This window comes from Lytechinus variegatus, chromosome 7 (assembly GCF_018143015.1).
Source record: "Lytechinus variegatus isolate NC3 chromosome 7, Lvar_3.0, whole genome shotgun sequence".
NCBI classification, from domain to species: Eukaryota; Metazoa; Echinodermata; class Echinoidea; order Temnopleuroida; family Toxopneustidae; genus Lytechinus; species Lytechinus variegatus.
This window is the reverse complement of record NC_054746.1, coordinates 14,143,532-14,166,084: the sequence shown is the minus strand read 5'-3', so window position 1 is coordinate 14,166,084 and position 22,553 is coordinate 14,143,532. Positions and strand designations below refer to the sequence as shown.

Below are 22,553 nucleotides of genomic sequence, written 5' to 3'. Positions count from 1 at the left end.
ATTAGTTCCTACTGTGTATTATTATTATCAATGTAACATTATATTCTGTCATTTTTTTTATGCATGGTGAAAAAGAAAACAAGGAAATCATAAGTCTATTACTATCGTCATTTTAATTATCATTGCTATTTATCATTGTTATTATACTATTATCATTATTATTATTATTATCATGATCATTATTATCATTATCATTATATCATTATCAACATCATTGTTATCATAGTTATAATTTTCATCGATATTTTTCCATTATGCCGAGGCTATATAGTTGTGGTTAATCATTCTAATGACGATTATAAACTTAATTCAGGGTAATAGAAGCTTTTTAGAGAGGTTCGTTTTGGAATGTCAAATCAACTGAACTATAACTTTGAAATTGTAGACTAGGAGTGCAATAAAATCAGAAATCATAAGATAATCCCAAGTTTAATTTTGAACTACCGATTTAATAAAACACATTAAAATTAAAGCGAACACTATCTCTGATCATTTCCAAACATTGGTTATAGCCACTTATCTCTGGAAAAAACATGACATTTTGTTATATTACAATAGGTCATTTTTTGGGAAATTAATTTCAATAATTAAGCATAACTTCATGGTCTAAAAAGTAGTTTTAGAATATCAAGAAGTATTTCATAGCTTGGGAGGTAATAAAATTCAAATATGTTTTATGATTGACCTGCTTTTGAGTGGGTAGCATAATTATGTTAGTATTTATTCAGAGTCCAAAAGGGTTACTGACATATATTTGTACCTTTCATTCCTTTAGACATGATGTTTCTCGTTGTGATATCAGATGACACAATAGGCCTACTATTGATGAACTATAGGGAGTTAAGATTTTGAGACTTGTAATATATAGCGTTCTTTAAATCATCAATTTATTGTTGGCTTTAAAACGCAAATCGAAAAAAACATTAACTTTGACATAATAATCATTCAAAGTATATCATTTTGTCAACATTTGGACTATCTATTTAGCAAAAATTTCGCGAAAATCAGTCATGTTTCATGTTTTTTTAATTATACACTCGGGTTCAAAATTTTAAGACCATGAAGATTGGCGTAACATTTATTGTAGGACCTTTCATAAAGTCATATTTGTATTAGTTACAGTAATACTTATTTGAAGGAACTATATCAAACGTACAAAATGAAATGAACACTAAATAACTAGTAAAACTGTACTGAATTTTAAACCACTTCCTTTCTCATGAAAAATAATATTGAACTATCCTTAAAACACACCACTCCTTCATTATCCAGCCTAGGTCACATAGCCCGGCCGGTGTCCGGCATCGGTGGAGCTCGGTGGATTTTTGAGGTGTCGCCGAGCTCCCCTCATCGGTGGCATAGCTCGGTGACGTGACCGGGCTCCGTCCGGAAATCTACAGGCGACCGACCAAACACCGGCCGATGACCGTCCGGAGTCTGTCTCAAAAGTGGAGATTTTTTTCGGCCGATGTGGCAGCAACTACCGGCCGATGTCCGGCCGATGGTCGGCCGGACATCGGGGGGTATACGGCCGGTACCCGAGCAGGTTAAAGGACACCGTGCGATCACCGGCCGGGTTGTTAACGGGCTTCGAACACTGCCCGGCCGATGTTCGGCCGGTGTACCTCGGACTTGGGGGGCCGATGGTCAGCTATTCCATACCTGTATATATATGTCCACCCTACCTGGAATGGTCAGTTCATCACTATGGCTGCACCGAGAAGACTACGAATGGCGTTGTTAGAACACGAGCTAGCTCAGGCGAGGTTCCAGTACAACTTGGTCCTGGCAGCACTGCTCGAAGAAGCCGAGAGGGAGCGACAGAGGGCCGGCAGAAGAATAAGACGTTGGTGGGTGCGCGAGTGGATCCTACGCAGACCTCGTTTCGGCCAGTATGAGACGCTCATGAGGGAACTCGAGGCCGAGCACGCTGCCGACTTCAAATCCTACCTCCGCATGGTGCCACAGATGTTCTATGAGTTGCTTGACCGAGTTGGCCCCCGCATTGCCAAGACCACAACGTAAGTTTACACTTTATGAACCTACTGTCAAATTGTGCTGAAATGTCTTCCATCCATATTTATTCTAGTTTGATTTTATTCATATTTCACCCTCTTCTGTTGCAGGCATCGAACCCCCTTGGATCCTGGGCTGAAGCTGGCGATCACCTTGAGGTTCTTGGCGACCGGAAGCAGCTATCATGATCTGGCGTTCGCGTTTCGTGTCCCACACAACACCATCTCTCTGTTCGTCCCCGAGGTCTGTCAGGCCATCTACGACGAATACGAGGACGAGATGTGGGCCACTCCCCAGACAGAAGATGAGTGGCGCCCGGTAGCCAAGGGATTCGGAGATAGATGGAACTTTCCCCACTGTTGTGGCGCGATCGATGGGAAACATGTCGCCATCAAGAAGCCCCCCAAGAGCGGCTCACTTTACTACAACTACAAAGGCTTCTTTTCCATCGTCATGCTTGCAGTGGTAAACTCTGACTACAAGTTCATCTGGGCGGATGTGGGGTCACCAGGGTCGTATTCCGACGCCGGCATCTTTAACCGGTCGCGACTGGAGCCAGGTCTGCGTGAGGGAACGATCGGACTACCCCAGCCGGATCCCCTACCAAATGACGACCAGGACACACCCTACTACATGGTCGGAGACGACGCCTTCCCCCTACGGCCATACATGATGAAGCCTTACCCTCATCGGCACCTGAAACGGGACGAGCGGATCTACAACTACCGGTGTTCCAGGGCACGCCGTGTGGTTGAAAACGCGTTTGGTATATTCGCCAATCGCTTCAGATGTCTGCTAACAACCCTGGGATTGAGACCGTCGAAAGTTACCAAGATCGTCAAGGCCTGCATGACCCTTCACAACCTCATGAGGACTCGTTACCCCAACCTTCAGAATGCTGACCTCGACCGGGAAGATGAGCAGGGTCAGATCATCGCGGGTGCATGGCGAGACCAAGCCGTGCTCGAAGATGTGCAAGCAGCAGGGCACGGGCCAAGATTGACCCGACCAGGCAAAGAACTGCGCGCATACCTCAAGAATTACTTTTGCAGTCCTGCCGGGAGTGTGCCATGGCAAGATGTGGCAATAAACCAGCAGTAACTTGTGTCTAATATTGTTACAGTATACCGGATGCAGCCACAGACATTCCATTATTCTTCTCAGGACTTAACGCATTTTTGATGTGTAATACTTTCCATTATTCAGTATGTTGTTTGCAAATAAATCTGTTATTGGGTAATCTTAAAACATTGCCTTTGCTCTTTTTAATTTGAACACTAGTAATAAATGCCAAAAGAAATCAAACCTGTTTGAAAGAATAAATCAATATTAAAATACACCAGTATGAATAAGATGAGATGTGTGTAAATAATACAACAGCAACACATTCATTGTGATTGAATTATTTTTAATCAAAGAATAATCGTCATTGTATCTTTTCTTTCACCTTTAAAAACTAACCTTTCATAAAGAAAAACACTTGTATCAACCAATATGATTAGCTTTGTAATTTTGTAATAGGCTTCAAATGATTGCCCATTAATATGTTTTCACCTTTTAAAAAGTATGTGTTTTTTCATAATGAGGAAGGATCTCCATTGTTTACATATCAGATAAAGTCTTACGAAATATTAATTTTTACTTGAGTACTGTTTAACTTTTGATCTATGCAACTTTGTTAAAATTAACCAATTTTTATGGTGTGTTCTATAAAACCTTCTAAATGACATTTTCTTTCCTTCTAAATTAACTTTGTTTTACCTTTTGAGTTCTCAGTTTATTGCTCTAAGATGTTAAAAAGATAAAAACAATAAAGACAACGACAGAACTTTAGTTTTCATACCTTGGATGTTACCACATACACAATAAATATGGCAATAAACATAAACTGGCACGGGACACCGGCCGATACTCGGTCGTACACCGGCCGATGCGTATTCCGATGTGGTAAGGATGGGGCTGCGATGAGGGAGCTCGGTGAGAGCCCGTCGAATTTTTAACTCCGAAGTTAAATTTCGCCGAGCTGCCACCGATGCGGTTTTTAGCCCCAAACGCCGGCCGGTGACCACGGGAGTCCGGCCGGTGTCCGGCTAAAATCGCATCGCTGGCTCATCGAAACCTCATCGGCCGGGCTATGTGACCTAGGCATTATCCAGCATTATCCATATATATAAATGACGATGCTTAGAGAGTGGTTTCGAAAAAAAAATCTTAAAGCATATGTATTTTATTTTACCAATCTGTTTCATTTATAAACATTATACTATTTCCTTCAAAACCTTCACGATTGCACTAAAAGTTAATGGTGGGAATGTCTTAAATTTTACTTTCAACGGCACTAGTGCGGTTCTTTTAAACACCCAGGTCTATATTAACAACGATATTTATTTCTTTGAGCTATAATAGACCAACGATATACTCAATGTTGATACTAGCTTCTATACAGTCATATACGCTCTGTTTGGAAAGTTTTTGCAGTACTGTGGTATACACGTGTAGAAATGCAGGCCAATTATACTTCGCATGCAAATGCTAATTAGTATCTGCAACTGGTATGGTAGGAATTTCCGATAACATGTTCAACCATAGAGTACCACATCTTTTTTGACTGCGGTCTTTGTGCTCACTAGTTTAAAGGGATATTCCAGGCTGAAAATTATATGATTTGAACAAATATAGTATAACCAAGCAAACAAAACATTTAAAATTTTTGTCGAAATCGGACAAGGAATAACAAAATTTTATGAAATTTCAAAGTTCTGCTTTTTTTCAACGAGCAAGCTGATGTCATATCCACACTTATTCTTTTGTCTTTTATGAAATTCTATTTCTTAAAATGCTTACCTCAATATGAAATAATTATGGTTTGATGTAATAACAAAAGAAAATGGATACTGGGGGCATGACATCATCAGCCCACATAATGAATATTCATGATGTCGTGCAAATAATAATTTTCAGAAAATGTTCCTGAAGTAAATAAATAATGGCTCGTTATTTTTTATGAGATTTTGATGAAATTTTCAGTATTTTACTCGGTAAATTTGACTCTTCTTATTGAGATATCATTATTTTCAGAGTTAGATTGTACATGAAGGCTCTCTGAGAGAACAAGATGCAAGGATTTTGGTAGCTCTTGGAACAATAGTGAAAATCACTATGGTTTCTAATTGTCCCTTGAAATGCTCTCATGTTTGATTTGTTTTTAAGTTTTTAACTCTACGATATTAAGCAGTGTTATTCCTCAAAGTGCCAAGTAGGTTCCTCTTGTAAATAATTTTTAAATGTTTCTGAAATGAATAGACATTGATAAATAATATGTCTAAAAAGTACGGATTCGCAAGTGTGCATGGGAAAGGGTGGTTTTATGACTAACTAACGAAGTGTCAGTTGGTTTTTGGTGGCTGTTTTTTTTTTCAATTTATTTGCATCGAATGAAAGATACTGATGGAATTAAAACGATCTCACACTCATATCGGTAAAAGTGACTCCTGGAGCCCGTTGCAGAAAGAGTTGCGTTCAAACGCAAGGCAAAAAAAATCAATTGCCAGTCCCAAATGCGCGCTGCTGATTGGTTGAAAATCAAGTTGCGCATGATTTTTAGAGTTGCGATTGATTGCAACTCTTTCTGCAACGGCCCCAGAGCGATCAAATCTATTACGTTATTTCCAATGATATTTCATCGCTCGGTTTGAAGCCTCGGTTTCATTGGCGTAAGTGTAGCATAATGCAGTATAATAATAATAATATAGAGTATTTCTAAAGCGCCAAATCCACATTGATTATGTGCTCAAGGCGCAGAAATATACAAGGTATATTACTATTATCCCGGCTGTAGCTGAGCGGCCATATAGGCGCTAAAGCATTCAAGGAATAATCCTACCGGGTACCCATTCACCTCACCTGGGTCGAGTGCAGCACAACGTGGATAAATTTCTTGCGGAAGGAAATTACGCCATGGCTGGGATTCGAGCCCATGACCCTTTGTTTCGAAGTCCGAAGACTAATCCACTGGGCCACAACGCTCCACAGTATGTGTTCACATTGTTGTTAAACTTTCTTTACATAATATCACACTGTAAAAACTGTGGTGTTAAAATTACACCCTAGAGGTTGAACATAGCACCAAATACTAGTAGTGTAACTGTAACAACCAAAGCTGTAATAATACCTATAATGTTAAACTAACACTGTTAATTTAATACAGGTGTAAAATGACTGGTGTGGTCCTCTATGTACACCGATTAACACCCAAGTTTTTGCTGTGCATGGGCCTGTGTTTATACGCCTATTATTTATTATATTTTGAGGTCTGCGCTTGATTAATTTTGTTAACACATCATGTACGTGAGGTGCAGCAGGGACATGTGGTCAGTTAAATTTGACAATATAAACGCCCTCTGGATACGAACATTTACATGTTTTCCTACTTTCCATTTTTTTTCTTCAGGATGCGATAACATACCATCAAAGCCTGATATTGGCAAACATTCACATGATTCATTTATTCTTCTCAAAATGACAATAATAATTAGAAATAGTTACCGTTGCTATCTATGATTTGATTAAAAAAAATAAATAACCATGCCCTTCATTTCACTTCTTTCTTTGTGTATAATTATATGTGATTATTCGTTAAACCCTTGGTAATCATATTGTTTTTCTCATACATAATTTTGTTTATGATTATGCCTGACATACAATGTCCTTGACGATGTAAAATGTTTTATTGGTTGTTTATTGCAAACGGCTTTTTTCGTTGTTATATTGCTGTTTGTCAGTATAACGATGTTCAATTATGCCCACAAGGGGGCACCCTCCGTGATAATATTTCTAGCAACGTTAAGGCATTGTCCTTATTCAGTTCAGTCTTTAATTTTTTAAATCATTTCTAACTAATAATGTACAAAAATCACCCAAGCATTATGAAAATAAACAATTAAAATATAATAAATGCAACATAGCAATTATATTACAGATTCGATATCAAAAATTATCAAGCACTCATTGCAATACGTCTCTTTTCTCGTTACTCCTCATAAACGATTTGGTTTTGTAGCATGGTTTTTAGGGCTTTATTCTGATTGATATTAATTTGGGACATTTTAATAAATTACGAAAACAATTTTTTCAAAGATAAATTTGAAAGAGAAACAGGAAGAGATTTAGTCTCCATCACTTAATGATGAAAGAAAAGAAAACATCATCACAGACATTGACGTATTTTCGAATACACACAACCTCTCATACACAGGCACCTGCACACTCATACACCCCCACAAGCACCCACATACAACCTCTCACGCCTCGCGGTCTTACTGCACACAATTAGAAAAAAACGTCTTAAAGTGGGTTATTTTTTATATCTTTATTGAGAATGAGACTTACAATAATGATATTGTATATTGATTTGTTACATAGTTTGATCAATTTTATAATCTCAATCCCATTTTTGGTTATCCTTTTCAGCTGCATTTTTACTAGCGTAAGCCTAGTTGTTAAAAATATCTTTCATTGGTAATGTCCTATTATCAGCATGTTCTATGAATTTGATTTCGAAATATTTCAAGTTTCTTTAAATTTTCAATCCCTTTGCTGGGTAGATATTTCTTTCATTCTCTTTCTCGTTTCAGTGAAAAGTTCACCAAGACAACCAAATGCTTCAGAGTACAGTGGCAATAATATCCAAGTTGCTAGTCGTACAATTTTTTTGTATGTAACTAAGCTCTACAAAATACAGCATAAGATGAATAGCGTCTTCCAACTGTTAATATAATTTTAGGGATAATTCATTCGCTTTGTAATCATGATTTCATAACTCTTCTAGTTTCAATGAAATTAATACATCTTATTTGCTAAGTAATCGATGGCTACATAGTCTCTGTTGCATACTTCTTGGTTTCTTGAATAAAATAAATTTCTATTATAAATTTCATTACTAAGACGTATTCAAAATTCGTTATTGCTTTCAATTTCCGTATATAGCTTGATATAAATCAAACTATTTTCAATATCCTAGCCATTTACTGGTCTGTTTTATGATCCAAAAGTATCTTCCGTTGTTTATGATTGAAGAATGGTTTAAGTAAGTTGAAGGTGTGTTTATGGCCCAAAAGTATTCGGTTTGCTTTGAAATCGTTGACGCATGGTTGGAGTGATTTGTTTGTTCCTAGTCTGCCTTCGCAGGCTTCTTCTTGCGCCTGCGAGCGAGCTTTAGGAAACGTTTGAGGAGCTTCTTCTTTGTTTTCGGATCCATAGCCTGAAAAAAAACACGAAAAGATGAGAAGGAATAATTAGAACCGAGTAAGAGGCCGAGTTTGTGATGTTTAAAAAGTGGATTTAAAAACAATATTGGTAGAAATTTGATTTCTCTTAAATCCTTCATTTGGCCTAATTTCGGAACCATTATTAATAAAGTTGAGACTTTAGAAATCTGTAATCATTAACATGTTCTCGTAATTATTTTCATTTGCATTAAAAATCATGTAATGAAATGATTCATTTGAGTCAGCGTATACCATTAAGGAAAGAAAGAAATCCATTATCACTTATTAGAGTCATAATTGTTTACTTACCGTTCGTTGGATATCAGAAGATGTGTCTGGAGTCATTCCCGGGTTGGTTGATTTTGGGAATCGCCTCTGTGAAGGCTCCTTCCGGGTCTTTTTGGAAGGCTAGATAGAGGTTATAAGAAATAAGATATAAACTTTTTAGTTCAAAGATTCTTAAAAACTCTACATTTAAAAATGTTTTCAAGTAAAAGAGAATTATATGGCTTTTTTCAAGCCCAGTCGGTAGTTTTAATAAATAGTATGGAAGTGGGATTGGAAAACAAAAAACTATGCAATAAAATAAATTATTTGAAGAAAAAACCCATATATATATATATCACCTTCAAGAAATCTCCTCCATCTGCCGCAGGAGCGACCACGATGTCATCAGATGAAGGAGGAATACATGTGTCTGTTTCCTTTGGAGTAGCTGGAGGTTCATCATGGTGATGGTCGGAGAGCGGTTCTTCCTCAGACATTTCTCCTTGTCCGTTGTTGGAGAGATGGCTCTTTGACTGCGCCAGGGGCTCGGTGGTCCAGTTCTGGATCTTTGGAGGAGGGACCGAGTACTGCCACTTGAGTGGATCTTCGAGGGGTCCGTTGTTTTTGATTGGGAGCCCATCATTCGTTGCCAATGAATGTGACTTTGCCTCGGAGACTTTGACCTCAGTGGGAACAGATTTTATCTCAGGAACAGCCTCGTTCGCAGCCTCAAGGACTTTCTCGACTCGTGCAGCAGATACGTCACTGGTCACGGTTTGCAGAGGCTCGTGCACTGGTTTCACGGTGATGAAGCGTGCGTTGATGACGGTGTTGCTGCATGCCTTAGTTGTAGTCTCATTCCCGAAAGCCTGGTCGGCAGGTTTTGATTCCCTGGCAGGAGAGATCTTCAAATAAGGGTCGTTGGCTGGTTCTACTTGAATGACCCTCACATTTGGAGTGCCGCTGTTATTCTGGCTTTGGATCTTAGGCACTGCAATGTCAGGCTCGGAATCTCGAGTGCTCATTGATGGCAAGTTGGCATTTTGAGCTGGTAACACGTTAATGAGCTTCACTTTAGTGCCGCCGTTGACCTGGCTATAACATCCGGCTTCGTCCGTGTCCTGAGGTTGCAAGTCGGAGTCAGTCATCTGTTTCGGATTCTCAGCAACTCTGGTCTCATGCACCTTCAAATCAGATACAGCTTCCCAAGGGGCCTTGGTCTTTGACGGCTCTTGATGTTGATAGGGTGGCAGACTCTCCAGAGGACAGTTGGTCAGTTTGGTATCAGATCCGGATCCCTTGATGGTCTTAGGGGAAGATGACACAGTTGATTCGACGGATGATGTAATCCGTGGCAGGAAGCTGTAGCCATCACTACCAATGGGTTGATCCTGTTGCAAGCAATAAATTGAATATTGTGAACTGTAGATCATGTTAATGACATATACATATCTCTCATATTTGTCTTACTTACACAATTACACTTCACGCCTAATTATGAAATGCCACTATACAAAAGTACCACTTGTAATATTAACCATGACAATCCGCTAATATATCGTTAACAAAACACAAATTAAAACTGAACAATGGCAAAATAAAACACATTTCAATCTTGGTATATCGACTCATATAAATTCAATTGAATTTGGAGAACCTTCAAATCAGGCCATTCTCATGAAATATGTAAAAATAATAATAATAATAATGGCTGTTGGCTGACGTACCAAGTTCACAGAGTTGTTCTTCTTATGATCTGTTACATCCATGCCAGAGTTCTTTGGAGAAGTCAGGGTGTCCTGATCAAATAAAATGAAGTACATTATTAACAATGTGAAAGGAATCTTTGTGTATTTATGAAACGCATATTTTTATTGATGTCTAATTCGTTAGGTAAAAGTTCACATGAATAATTCAAGTTTCTTAAGCTGTGATAACAGTTTTCATTATCCATATCACAAATGCATCGTATACTGAGATACATACCGGTTGCTTGTTCACAGAGAAGATGGAATATCCTCCTTTTGGAGCAACAACCTTTGAGATGAGAAACAAAGAAGCAAAGTTTAACGTATTTTTTAATAATAATAGGGTATTTATATTGCGCACATATCCACCTTGTTAGGTGCTTAAGGCGCTCCTATATTACCCGGATAAGCTATAGGTCTTCACAGCTCACACAGCTTCTAGAGGAATTACTTCCTACCCTTAATAAAAGTTAGGTACATAAATTTAATGTATTAAATGTTAACTTTAAAAACAGTGTCCTTGATGGGAAACGATAGTTTGGAGTGATTCCTGGGTGATTGCCAATCAAGATACGATTATTAATCTATAGACGAATATGTAAGTTCTTCATCGAGCATAGAACATGGTAATACTTCATGTATCTCTGACTCTCTGGTTGTTACAATATAAATTCCCCTTTTTCATGTTTTCGAATGTTATTATTATTATTATTATTATCATTATTATCGCATTAAATGTCGAGTTCTATTCTCGGGTGCCAAAACATTACTGACCTTCTATGCGTTGAGTGGTCTGATAACATTATATTGTTAGATTAATGTAAACATATACCTTTTCGTTGGGCTGTAATTTCTCCTTGTGTTCCTTTGTGATGGAATCAGATACAGGAGAAGTTCCAGTGTCCTGTAATGAGTAAAAAAGATGTTAATATCTTCATTAGATAGCCCTGTATTTGGTTTCATTTAGATGCAAGCTACAAGTAATAAAAAATGCAAGTACGTGATTTGGACATTCATGTCATCATTTTGAAAAATATTTCGTCTGCTATATATTCCAATTAGAGCTTAGTTTTCATTCGTATTGTTGTATTTCTTTGTATCTTAAATGTACTCACCGGTTGTTTCTGGACGCAGAATACAGAGAACCCTCCATTAGGAACAGAAGCCTAAATCAAATATAAGTGATTACAAAAAGGAAACGAATTATTTTCCTTTCATGCAGACATGAATTAATAATTATGAAATGATTAAAACAAAGCGTGATTGATAAAGTATTCAGTTGTTAGATAATCAAATGATACCTGCAATCACCATATCAAGAAAATACAATTACTTGACGTTATGACACATAATTAAGATATGTCAATATCGATTTACTCTTTGCAAACTTAGACAAAATATGCAAAGATAATGAAATGAATATCTACAGATATATGAAATATTGAAATCCTATCCAATATAAACAAAAGGTAATTTTATGTTATGGTTTGACCATCATGAAATGTCTACTGGTACATGTAGACCCCTAATTACTAAGATTTCAGGGCAGAAATGTTTGTGCTTAGAAGACTGGCGTAAGGCTTAAAGAAAATATAATCTACCAGTAATTTGGGGGTCATCTTAAATTAACAAGTGGAATGCCTATGGCCGTCTCACCTGCATCACGCGGTTCAATATAGCAGCAGTGCTGACTTTGCATACTACTCTAACTCGCACAAGATGTTCAGTGATACATGGTTACTCTTATGTCCTCTTTTTATGAACTAGACCAATAAACTTACAGAGATATGATGGTTATTCAACAAAAAACCCCAACATGGCCAAAGTTCATTGACCTTACATGACCTTTGACCTTGATCATGTGACCTGAAACTGGAACAGGATGTTCAGTGATACTTGAATACTCTTATGTACAAGTTTCATGAATCAGATCCATAAACTTTCAAAGTTATGATGGTAATTCAACAGATACACCCAATTCGGCTAAAGTTCATTGACCTTTGACCTTGGACATGTGACCTGAAACACGCACAGGATGTTCAGTGATACTTGATTACTCTAATGTCCAAGTTTAATGAACTAGACCAATAAACTTTCAAAGTTATGATGGTAATTCAACAGATACCCCCGATTCGGCCAAAGTTCATTGACCCTAAATGACCTTTGACCTTAATCATGAGACCTGAAACTTGCACAAAATGTTCAGTGATGTTTGATTACTATTATGTCCAAGTTTCATGAATCAGATCCATAAACATTCAAAGTTATAATGGGAATTCAACAGATATCCCCAATTCGGCCAAAGTTCATTGACCCTAAATGACCTTTGACCTTGGTCATGTGACGTGAAACTCATGCAGGATGTTCAGTGATACTTGATTAACCTTATGTCCAAGTTTCATGAACTAGGTCCATATATTTTCTAAGTTATGATGACATTTCAAAAACTTAACCTCAGGTTAAGATTTCGATGTTGATTCCTCCAACATGGTCTAAGTTCATTGACCCTAAATGACCTTTGACCTTGGTCATGTGACATGAAACTCTAATAGGATGTTCAGTAATACTTGATTAACCTTATGGTCAAGTTTCATGAACTAGGTCCATATACTTTCTAAGTTATGATGTCATTTCAAAAACTTAACCTCAGGTTAAGATTTGATGTTGACGCCGCCGCCGCCGCCGCCGCCACCGCCGCCGCCGCCGCCGTCGCCGTCGGAAAAGCGGCGCCTATAGTCTCACTTTGCTTCGCAGGTGAGACAAAAATCTCTTTAAACCTACCGTGAATATCCCAATAGCCGTTCAGTGGCTATTGGCTACAATGGTGGCTACATAGGCCATTATATTATATTGAAATAGCTCACTTTAACGTTCAAGAGAGCGTGGGGGTAGTTTGCTATTTTGTCTTTGACTTTCATGATTATATGTTTATATTAAGAACCCTGATGACTTAGGATTCACAGCAGACGAAGGGGTGCTTGGAAGATAGGTGTATAAGCCATGCAGAACATAGGCAAGTAAATTTCTTTAATACATAAAATCAAGAACTGTTTTTAACCTACCGTAGAAATCCCAACAGCCGCCCGGTCTTTCTCAGGAATTTGTTTCATGCGTAGCTTACAGCTTGGTGACCCAGCAGGGGTGATCTTGAATGACTGCTTAGTCACGCCCGAAGGCATGGGAACAAATACCGAGGACGTTGCAGGTGTCTGTTTCTGGACAGTACCAGATACCGTTGGTATAACTGGTGAGGGTGTTCGGTACGATAGGTCGACAGTAGCAGACACGGTTGGTATCTCCGATGAGGATGTTCGAGGAAGAACAACCAAGCACTCTTCCGAAGGTGCGTTGAAAGGCACCTAAATTAAGAAAATGATATTTCAAACAACAGTCGAGAGAATATCTTGTGTTTGTTTTTTTTATAGGAAGAACAGGGCCATTATATAAATTGTTCTGAATAGAATGATCCATCCATCTTGATATTTTGTACAATGTATTTTTTAATACGGTATAAAACTAAACCAAGCCAAACGGTTTATCCTTTTTTTAATTTATCTGTTAATGTTTTTCAATCTGGTATATATATTTTTTCTTAAATGGGTTGTCATGTTCTAATAAAAACATTATTTTCTTACTTTCGAGACGCTGTGCGCATCAGCATAATAAAGATTAGATTTCAATTTATATTAATCAATATTAATTAAAATTTAGTGAAATTCTAGATAAAACGCAGGCCTACCACAGGGGTTTCGAAGCGCTGGGGTTCTTCAGGGATAGTCAGTGTCGTTCCAGTTCTGATATCCGGTTTCTTCTCAGTTTGGAAAACTGAATAGAAGTCATTCGATGGAGTATAGAGATCTTCTACGTTCTCATCGATATCACGGAAAGAAACCTTAGTATAGGAATAAACCATAAGAAATATATAAATGCTCACGTGTATGTAACGTTACGCTTTTATGATTGTCTTTATTTTAGCACAAATGTAACAATTATTTGTTAAGACTTGTCTTAAAGTAAATTTTCTAAAACAAGTTTAAGCATGTCTTTCAATACAAGGCAGTGTAACCTCAACACATCTGTTTTAAAATCATTGACTCTTGGTACTAAAGGGAATATCAACATCATATATCTCTCTCTAAAAAAATCATGATGTATCAGCCGTCATACCTTGCCTGCACGCAGATGGAAAGGGAACCGTTTATTAAGACGGTCCGGTCGCGTTAAATACAGGAAATAGGCATGTCCAGCAAAAGACAGAGCAAGGTCGATCCCATTCCAGATATTTGGACTGTGAAAAAAAGGATGTGTGATTCACTTTATATGTTGATTAACTGGAATCATTTTAGGTTTTATTTGATTAATTAAATTATTCCATTTCTTCCAAGTTTATGATTACGAAAGAAAATAATGATGTCATTATTTACACATTACCTTTGGAACACCTTTTATATATATTCATGACACGGTGGAGGTCCCAGGAGATTTTCCTTTTCTATCAAGTTTGTATGCACCCTCATTTTCAAATAGACATTTCCTAATCGAAAAAAAAATATCGCGTTAGGCCTACTCCCGTTGTACCTACAAAATAATATGATTTTACCATCAAGTTGATCTATTCGTGTGGAGAAAATTTAAGGGACAATCTTTATCGAAATTTGTCATAGGCATTATTGGGTTTGTTCTAACTTGCTCAGTTTTAATGTAAACTAAAGAGTCTTATGTGTCCAGATTAATTTCCCTTGGTAATTAAGTGAAGCATACGTTCTCTTGTTCATGTGATGAATAAGAATAATGATAATTTAGGAAATACCTTTTCAGAACTGGGTAGACGTACAAGTATAAAAGTCGATAGGTAGGCTCAGCTACAAACCAAACACTAAAGAAGATAGCGAATGGTAAATAGAAGGGCACCTTTCTAGGGTGGTTCTTGATCGTTACCATACAGCCGTATACGAATATGATGGCCCCTAATAAGAGAGAAAGAAAGGGAGAGAAGGGGCTTATTATATAGACTTAGTTCCGACTTATTTTAAAGTGTATTTATATGGTGCCAAAATGTCGATCAGATTGAAAATCAAACATTCATTTCATTTTTGCCATTGCGTATCCTTTAATATTCTGAGCTAATAATAGATGATGATGATGATGATAATGATAATAATGATAATAAACAGTTCTTGTTTAGCGCATTTTACGTTATGATTTGTAAACATGCTTATGATTATGATGATGATGATGATGATAATGATAATAAACAGTTCTTGTTTAGCGCAATTTACGTTAAAATTTGTAAACATGCTCAGACCGGTGTTTCTAAGTCAATAAAATCAATGATTTCATTAATGGTAAATAATTTTTATGAAACAATACCGTAGTCTCACAATTCTGCTGGTCTTTTCACCTACTTGATATGACTTGAACACTTTCTTACCAGTAAACTTTAGGCCGATCAAACCGCTTGCTGATAGTGACGTCGTACTGGTAATGATGTCTTGGGGGTCCAGAAGCACACGTTGGTCAAAGAAGACGATAGTGTAGAATGTCAAGTAGATAGCACCAAACACTATTGTCTTCACTGTTCCAGGTAGGCTTATCTGAGCTCTGTCGGAAGGCAAAGTAAAATTACCGCCCTCTTTTATCGTCATCATCTTGAACATCTTAATAATAATCACCTACATCAATTTCTTGATCATTATCAACAACAACAACAATAACACAACTCCATCTTCATCACCAATCAACCAGTGCCTGTCCTTTTTACCAAGCTGATCCGTTTTCATATTGTGTGCATATATATTTCTAATACAAACAAGAGCTAGTCTTGACAGACTGATAGGCTTATCATACATGGCAACAAGTAAAAGATGTAAACCGTATTCCAAATATTAAATCTTATGAATTATTTTCAGGATTGGCCAAAATGACCATTTTCTTGATCAAGAACAAATACATTTCTAGTAGAGTTTAACCAATAATTTGATTTTGAGCAGTTTGTCATATCAACCAAGAGAATGGTCATTTTGACCAATCCGATGTAGGTTGCAAAGTTGAACCTTCATTTCTTAGTGTGTTTGCGAAAAAGATCCAAATTTGAATCACTTGGTAAATATGTATGTACTTACTATAGTATGTCAAGATAAATTAATGTATACATTAATTTATCTTGACATTGTGTGAGGTAGTACCTACCTGGTGATAGAGAACCCCTTTGACACAAGCAGCAGAACACACACAAAGAAAACCGTAGACAGCCACGAGAATACCTCAGCTAAAAACAAAATATTAAAGAAAAAAATCATACCAATTAATATAAACTTCATTTGCCAAAGATCATTTGCTGTAATACTTTCTTCAGCATTATATTATAGTTATCTTGACATGTATTTTAAACTGCATGGCGTCTTTGTAAAGCAGTTTAAGAACTGAACAGGCCTACCCTGCAGTATAAGATAAATAAAACAAACAAAATAAATAAATTAATAAATAATAAATATATTCTTTATAATTACATTTTTGGTTCATTTCAAGAAAGTTTTACTTGTCAACATGTTCAATAACGTTTATTTGTAGAACATTGATAATTGGAAATTTGAAATAGATATCCGTATGTTTTTAATTACCAGCGTCTTGCATCTTGGTCATTTCAAGTCCGGTCCGGGCAAACCTCGATAAATCGATGTTTAGGAGTAGAAGACACACTGTCTTGAAGAACAGACTGCTGTAGAATAACCGATAGGTTAGGTGCAGTAGTTTCCTCAGCGACAAGACGTCTAGAATAAGAATAAAATTACATATTGAGAAAACAAGGAGTAAAAATAATAAACTTGATTCATATCATACTTTGATTTTGTAGTTTCGCCGAAAATTGTATCATGAAAATATGGAAAAGTGAATATAGACATAAAAAGGAAGAAGACAAAATGCCTCTCACTACTGTATTTTCTTATCCAAATGTGTATCCTGTAGGAGGAAGTCATAATAATTGCATTTTATTGAGATCAGTAAGAAACTTACATCTGAATCTGGTAGCCACGATAGTCATCGCCACGTATCCAAGAAAGAAGGCCAAGTCAGTCTCCATAATGACTAAAAGAAAGATTTTTGAAGAATCATATCTTATTTTCTTAGAATGAAAATTGCATTAATGTAATTTTACTCTGTTAAATGTGTTAAAATATAAGCATTGAAACGAATCATGGACACTGATTCAATGATAAATCAAAATGTTTGAAGCATTTATTCATTCGGTCAATCAGTTGACAAACCAAACTATATACTCACTTCTAACAAGAACAAGTCAATCAAACAACAAAACTATCACTACGTTTATTTAGAAGTCGCTCTGACACATTACGAACTAGATAAAGTTAATAAAATAAGTTGACTTTGGACACTTTTTATTCATTGTCAAATACTACAAGTAAGTTTACGTTGTTAATACATCTTGAATGATATTTTTATTCCTTGATATTTTTTATTTATTTTGTGTCCATTTTGAGGCACTGTTTTACGCCATGAATCAATGAAATTAATATGAAAAAAAACCTTACACTTCTGATTCTGGGCAAATTCCTTCATCAGTCCATGTTTCCCATTGGTCATATGTAAGGTGTACGAGACATTCCTCAACCCCTTTCTATTACTCCTACAATTTGCCAACTGAACAAAGTAGTGCTGTGGTCGCTGTCGGGATTCGAAGGTGATGGTATCTTGACAAACAAGCCACTGAAAAAAAAACGCATTAAATTATTCATATTAGAATTATTTTTTTCATTTATTATTTCTTTTTGCATTCACATCAGTATCAGAATTACAAAATGAAATATATACAATATACAAAGGTAATATATATAGCAAAATAATAATTAGGGGGTACCCAGGGATAGAATGAAAATAAGTTTCTCATGAAGAGAGAATTTTGTTGGTATACCGAAACCATTTTGGCGATTAAGGAATTTTTTTTAAATATGATTTTGTCCAAAAACAATCGTATCGATGTACATGTAGATTTAAGTTACTAGTAGTATGCTATCACCAGTGGCGATCCTGGGGGGGGGGGCACACATCCAGCCCCTGCCCACCCCTCCCCCCTCGAGAGTCATAGTCAATATAAATGTCGTTCATACACAAGTGTGAACCTCCCCCCCCCTCCCCCCCCCCGAGAGTCACAGCAGTTATTTTTCATGAAAATATGACTCGTTTACGTTTATACACAAGTGAGGAATTTTTTATCGTCAAATTGTCCTTGGAAAAATGTGCCCCACTGAAAAATCCTGGATCCGCCCCTCACTATAACCACTGTCACCACGACTGCAAATAGGCCTAATACAACTGCTGTCATTACTATCATACCCCTACTTCTACTACTATTTCTTATTGTACTACTGCTGAAGCTGTTATTGCTACTGCTGTTATACTATCATTGCTACTTCTAAAACTTCTGATACTACTATTACTATTACAACTACTACATCTGCTACTACTACTTTTCTTCTACTTTTAATACAATAACTATTCTACGAAATATTGGGCAACTTTTGGGGTACTTATCGCCAAGACAGTTTGCGGCAAGTGGAAATTGCCAAAAATAATCCTTTTTTTTCATGGATCAATAAATCATAAACATTCACACAAAATCTACAAATCATGTGGAGCAGTTTGCTCAGTTTGCTAAAGTAAGCAATTCACCGAGAAAAGAATTTACCAAATGTACAGGTAAAAATTATTTTCTCTAACATTTATGTGACCACAAATTTGGGTAAAATGATGACCAAAAGTTAGATAAATGAATGATAATAATACATTACATAAATGGTGTCGTCAATTGACTATGCATATTTGGCCATAATTTGCGCAGCTTTGGGCAAAATCTTGATCTATGACTGTGTTGCCCAACAAAAGCTATCCATATTTTAATAGCGTACTATGCAGTTATAACACACAACTTACTTTAAAACCCTTTTCATCAGTGGTAAGGTGACAAGTAGGATCAAGGCCAGTCAATTTGATCTTGAAGTCAAGATCCTTGATTCTGTCCATTTTCCCCCGACAGGTCTATTGCGGAAAAAAAAGAGAAACAGTGTTATAAAAAAAATGACCGTACTTTTTCATCGGGAAAAATACAAATTTTCTGGTCCAATTTTAAAGTGAAAGCAGCATAAGATTTAAAGGTGAATATACTAATTTCCAAAGGTAATAAGCATATCGATTACAAGTCATGCAGCAAAATTCCACAAATATAACTTAAATAAAAAAGGGCAAAGACTTGCCACTGATGTTTTGGAGTTGTTCTTGTTTTTAACAGCATTTGTAATGTAAAATTACGTGAAGATAATCGTGATTTTTTTAAAATGAGGTAGAAAAATAAGACAGTATTCTTTTTGCATAATATTAATTTTGTAAAATATATTGTTATTTGACAATTATTCACATGAGCAAATAAGATCAGAAAAAATGAACACATACAGAACACTTCTGATCATGATTGAAATTTAAAAAAATATTATTTCACCTATGATAAATATCGTATCACTCAAAATGATAGAACTTTAGTGTTTGATGAATACAAAAGAATTAAAGATTTCGTTACCAGTCTATCTTCGTTCGGTCGTATGCTTCCCCACTGTCCATTACTTTCATCGAATATGAGGAGTCGATAGCAGCATTGGTCCTACAAAAATTGTTTTATTTTTATATACATGTATCAATATAAGAAAATCAATATCTGATTAGTATATAATAGAAAATTTACAAGTTTACCTTTCGTCAGCTGATTTTGAGATTTTTGTTTTATTTACAAATCTATTTTGAAATTACATTCCATAGCTATTGTCTTAGAAATAGATAAGTAAAATATTATTTAATTAGCAATCATCAAGTCAATTACATTAAAATTATGTTTCAAATGAAACCGATATCTATGGCTTGTACTTAAATAAACATTGTCCAATAAAATTCATTCATTTTATCCCAACTTTGACACTATTCTGAAATGGATGGGTCCTTATATATTACAATCATGAGTTTATGCCAATCTGAAAATATTGTGGACTTTAATTAAGGTACTCCTTTTTAAGGGGGTTACTTACAGCAGGGTATCTAATGGTGTAGTTAAGGACGTTGTCCTCCCTGTTTTGGAAATAAAAATTCCCTAGGAAGGCCATGTCCTATGGAAGAGAGAGAAAAGGAGAGAAAGCACTTTGAATATCCTATAAATATCTATGTACACAAATATTTTTGGATTTATTGATATCAATAAATTTCAAGAAATAAATCTGTAAGAAATGTAGGCTGGATACTAGATTTCAGTTTTTGTTGTGAGTATAGACTTCAAAAAGGTTTAAGCCTAGCCTTTCTTAAAAAGGGACAGATTAAGCTTCTGCATGAGCAAGTTCGTGTCCAGTTTCATGAAGGCTTCGATGAAAGTGCATAATTTGGGGGCTCTCACGGTCTCGTTGGCCGTTTCACTCTGCATCTCATTCTGTATAACTTTCTTCTTTTATTGATTCATTCTTACTTCAGTAAATCGGATGGTTTCTCTCTTTCCCTGTGAATTCATGATGTATGTGATTTTCAGCACAGTTTTGGACCTTGTGCTTATATATGGAAAACATTTATCGGAGACTGTGCTCCGAATCGAAAGAAAAGAAACTATGAATGATTCCTTTTCCTTGCCAGTCCATTTCAAACCTGGTTTTGTTCGCGACTGCCGACTAGTGTCGGTTCATTATAGAAAATGCAAATCCATGTGAATAAGATAAGTAGGCCTATAAACATGCTTCATTATTACTTTTACTGAAATCATTGTAGAATAAGAAAAAACAACAACAGCCCATATTGCAGACTCTTTATTGCACCCCATTCAAAAAATATAGGTATAGTTCAGTTCATATGTACACTTCATAGACCAAAGGGTTTCGCGCTGAGGCCCTAAAAAATATAGCCCTTTAATTTTATAAAGGTGATAAACTTTGGTAGAAAAAAGAACGGTATAACTTTTCATTAGGATTCGTGTAAAGCGAACATAAGGCCTCTAATATGCACATCCGATCGCTGAGGTGACAAGTAGGCAGTTAGTTTTTTTACAAGAACTTTATAAACAATTACAAATAATATTCCATTGATCTGTTAGTATTAAATTATGTTGGGACACACAAGGAAATAATTATAAATATATCATGATCTGTTTTTTAATGTCAATATTTTGTGGTTTCCATCCAGAACAGGTTGTATTCTTGTATCGGTGTGGACATCATTTATTGTCGGGCGAGCCCATACACAACGCCGAGATTTCTTTTAACCCTGCCCCTTGCCTCCCTTCTTTTGCCTTCCCTAATCACCCCTCTTCCTATCCTCTCTGACTCTCTCTTAATCTCTCTCTTACAACTCACCTTTTCGGTAGAGATTTCTCCGCGTTTGACTTTAGCATCTGCATTGCCTGAAACAAGCAAAATGCAGGCCAAAACCAGCACAAAGAATTTTCCAAGTTCCATGGTCGAAATCCGGTAAATCAGCTGTATTCACTTGATTTTCTTGCGAATTTACATGCTGAACTCAACGTTTGTTCCGATCGATGAGAAGCTTGAAAAAATTGTGATTAGTTGGTAGCAATGCGTTGACTTTAACAGGTTGCCGATTACTCATGCGCGCATTGGTTGTGACGTAACAATGCATGCGCTTGATCAAAACGGTGATTGGTGATGGACACCAACGAACGTAGAGGGCATCGACGCTTTGTTTGCAAACACGGCCCAATATAACTTACTATTTCTTTTGTATTTTATTATATGAAATATTCTATTTGTCTTCCAGTTACACTGTGAAAGAAGTTTTATTCCTTCATGAACATGTCGAATTGTCATTGTTTTAACACTTTGTGGTCCAGTCAAGTTGGCCCTTATTGTTAAATTGGTAAAAATTGAAATATTCTGAATAATTCAAAAAAGAAAAAAAAAAGTTAGGGACTTCATCGACTCTCTCTCATTTGCATGTCACTGAGCTGTGCATATTACTGTTTTGTGAAAAATAAACGAAACTTTAAATTGTCGTAACTTTCATATTTTACATCCGATTTTTATCAAATTTTCAGCGTTATGCTTGTTTGATTTTTCTCTTTTGATTAAAATCAACATTTTTCTGGGTTGGACCTTACCTTCAATTAAATAGAAAGCATTTGGTAGTTGTACTCCTGTTGGTTGTGTTGTGTCTTTCTTGAACTTGATGAAAAGACTTCTTTAAATTTTAGTTGAAAATCAGT

At 36.3% G+C, this 22,553-nt stretch overlaps 2 protein-coding genes across 2 annotated transcripts; one reads left to right on the top strand and one right to left on the bottom strand.

Moving 5' to 3' along the window:
• The first annotated feature begins 1,276 nt into the window (after positions 1-1,276).
• LOC121418501 (putative nuclease HARBI1) lies at positions 1,277-3,197 on the top strand. Its single transcript, XM_041612409.1, has 2 exons — positions 1,277-2,021; positions 2,127-3,197. Exons 1-2 carry the CDS (start codon positions 1,609-1,611, stop codon positions 3,115-3,117), a joined length of 1,404 nt encoding a protein of 467 aa, XP_041468343.1. The 5' UTR covers positions 1,277-1,608; the 3' UTR covers positions 3,118-3,197.
• A 4,231-nt stretch (positions 3,198-7,428) lies between these two features.
• On the bottom strand, positions 7,429-21,789 carry LOC121418059. The gene is made up of 20 exons (XM_041611764.1): positions 21,688-21,789; positions 20,386-20,463; positions 19,887-19,967; positions 19,247-19,351; positions 17,848-18,022; positions 17,312-17,383; positions 16,918-17,067; positions 16,487-16,565; positions 15,729-15,898; positions 15,108-15,264; positions 14,465-14,585; positions 14,037-14,189; positions 13,360-13,656; positions 11,413-11,463; positions 11,130-11,201; positions 10,536-10,586; positions 10,277-10,348; positions 8,909-9,940; positions 8,592-8,690; positions 7,429-8,275 (listed from the first exon to the last, which is right to left on the bottom strand). Exons 1-20 carry the CDS (start codon positions 21,787-21,789, stop codon positions 8,186-8,188), a joined length of 3,207 nt encoding a protein of 1,068 aa, XP_041467698.1. The 3' UTR covers positions 7,429-8,185.
• Positions 21,790-22,553: the final 764 nt, after the last annotated feature.

Excerpts from the sequence above, each read along its gene's own strand:
- LOC121418059 (XM_041611764.1), bottom strand. The coding sequence starts at position 21,789 with ATGGAACTTGGAAAATTCTTTGTGCTGGTTTTGGCCTGCATTTTGCTT. Across the intron at positions 19,352-19,886 it reads GACCGAACGAAGATAGACTG|ACCTGTCGGGGGAAAATGGA; the intron begins GTAACGAAATCT and ends TTTCCGCAATAG. Across the intron at positions 8,691-8,908 it reads ATGGAGGAGATTTCTTGAAG|CCTTCCAAAAAGACCCGGAA; the intron begins GTGATATATATA and ends ACCTCTATCTAG.
- LOC121418501 (XM_041612409.1), top strand. The coding sequence starts at position 1,609 with ATGTTCGGCCGGTGTACCTCGGACTTGGGGGGCCGATGGTCAGCTATT. Across the intron at positions 2,022-2,126 it reads CGCATTGCCAAGACCACAAC|GCATCGAACCCCCTTGGATC; the intron begins GTAAGTTTACAC and ends CTTCTGTTGCAG.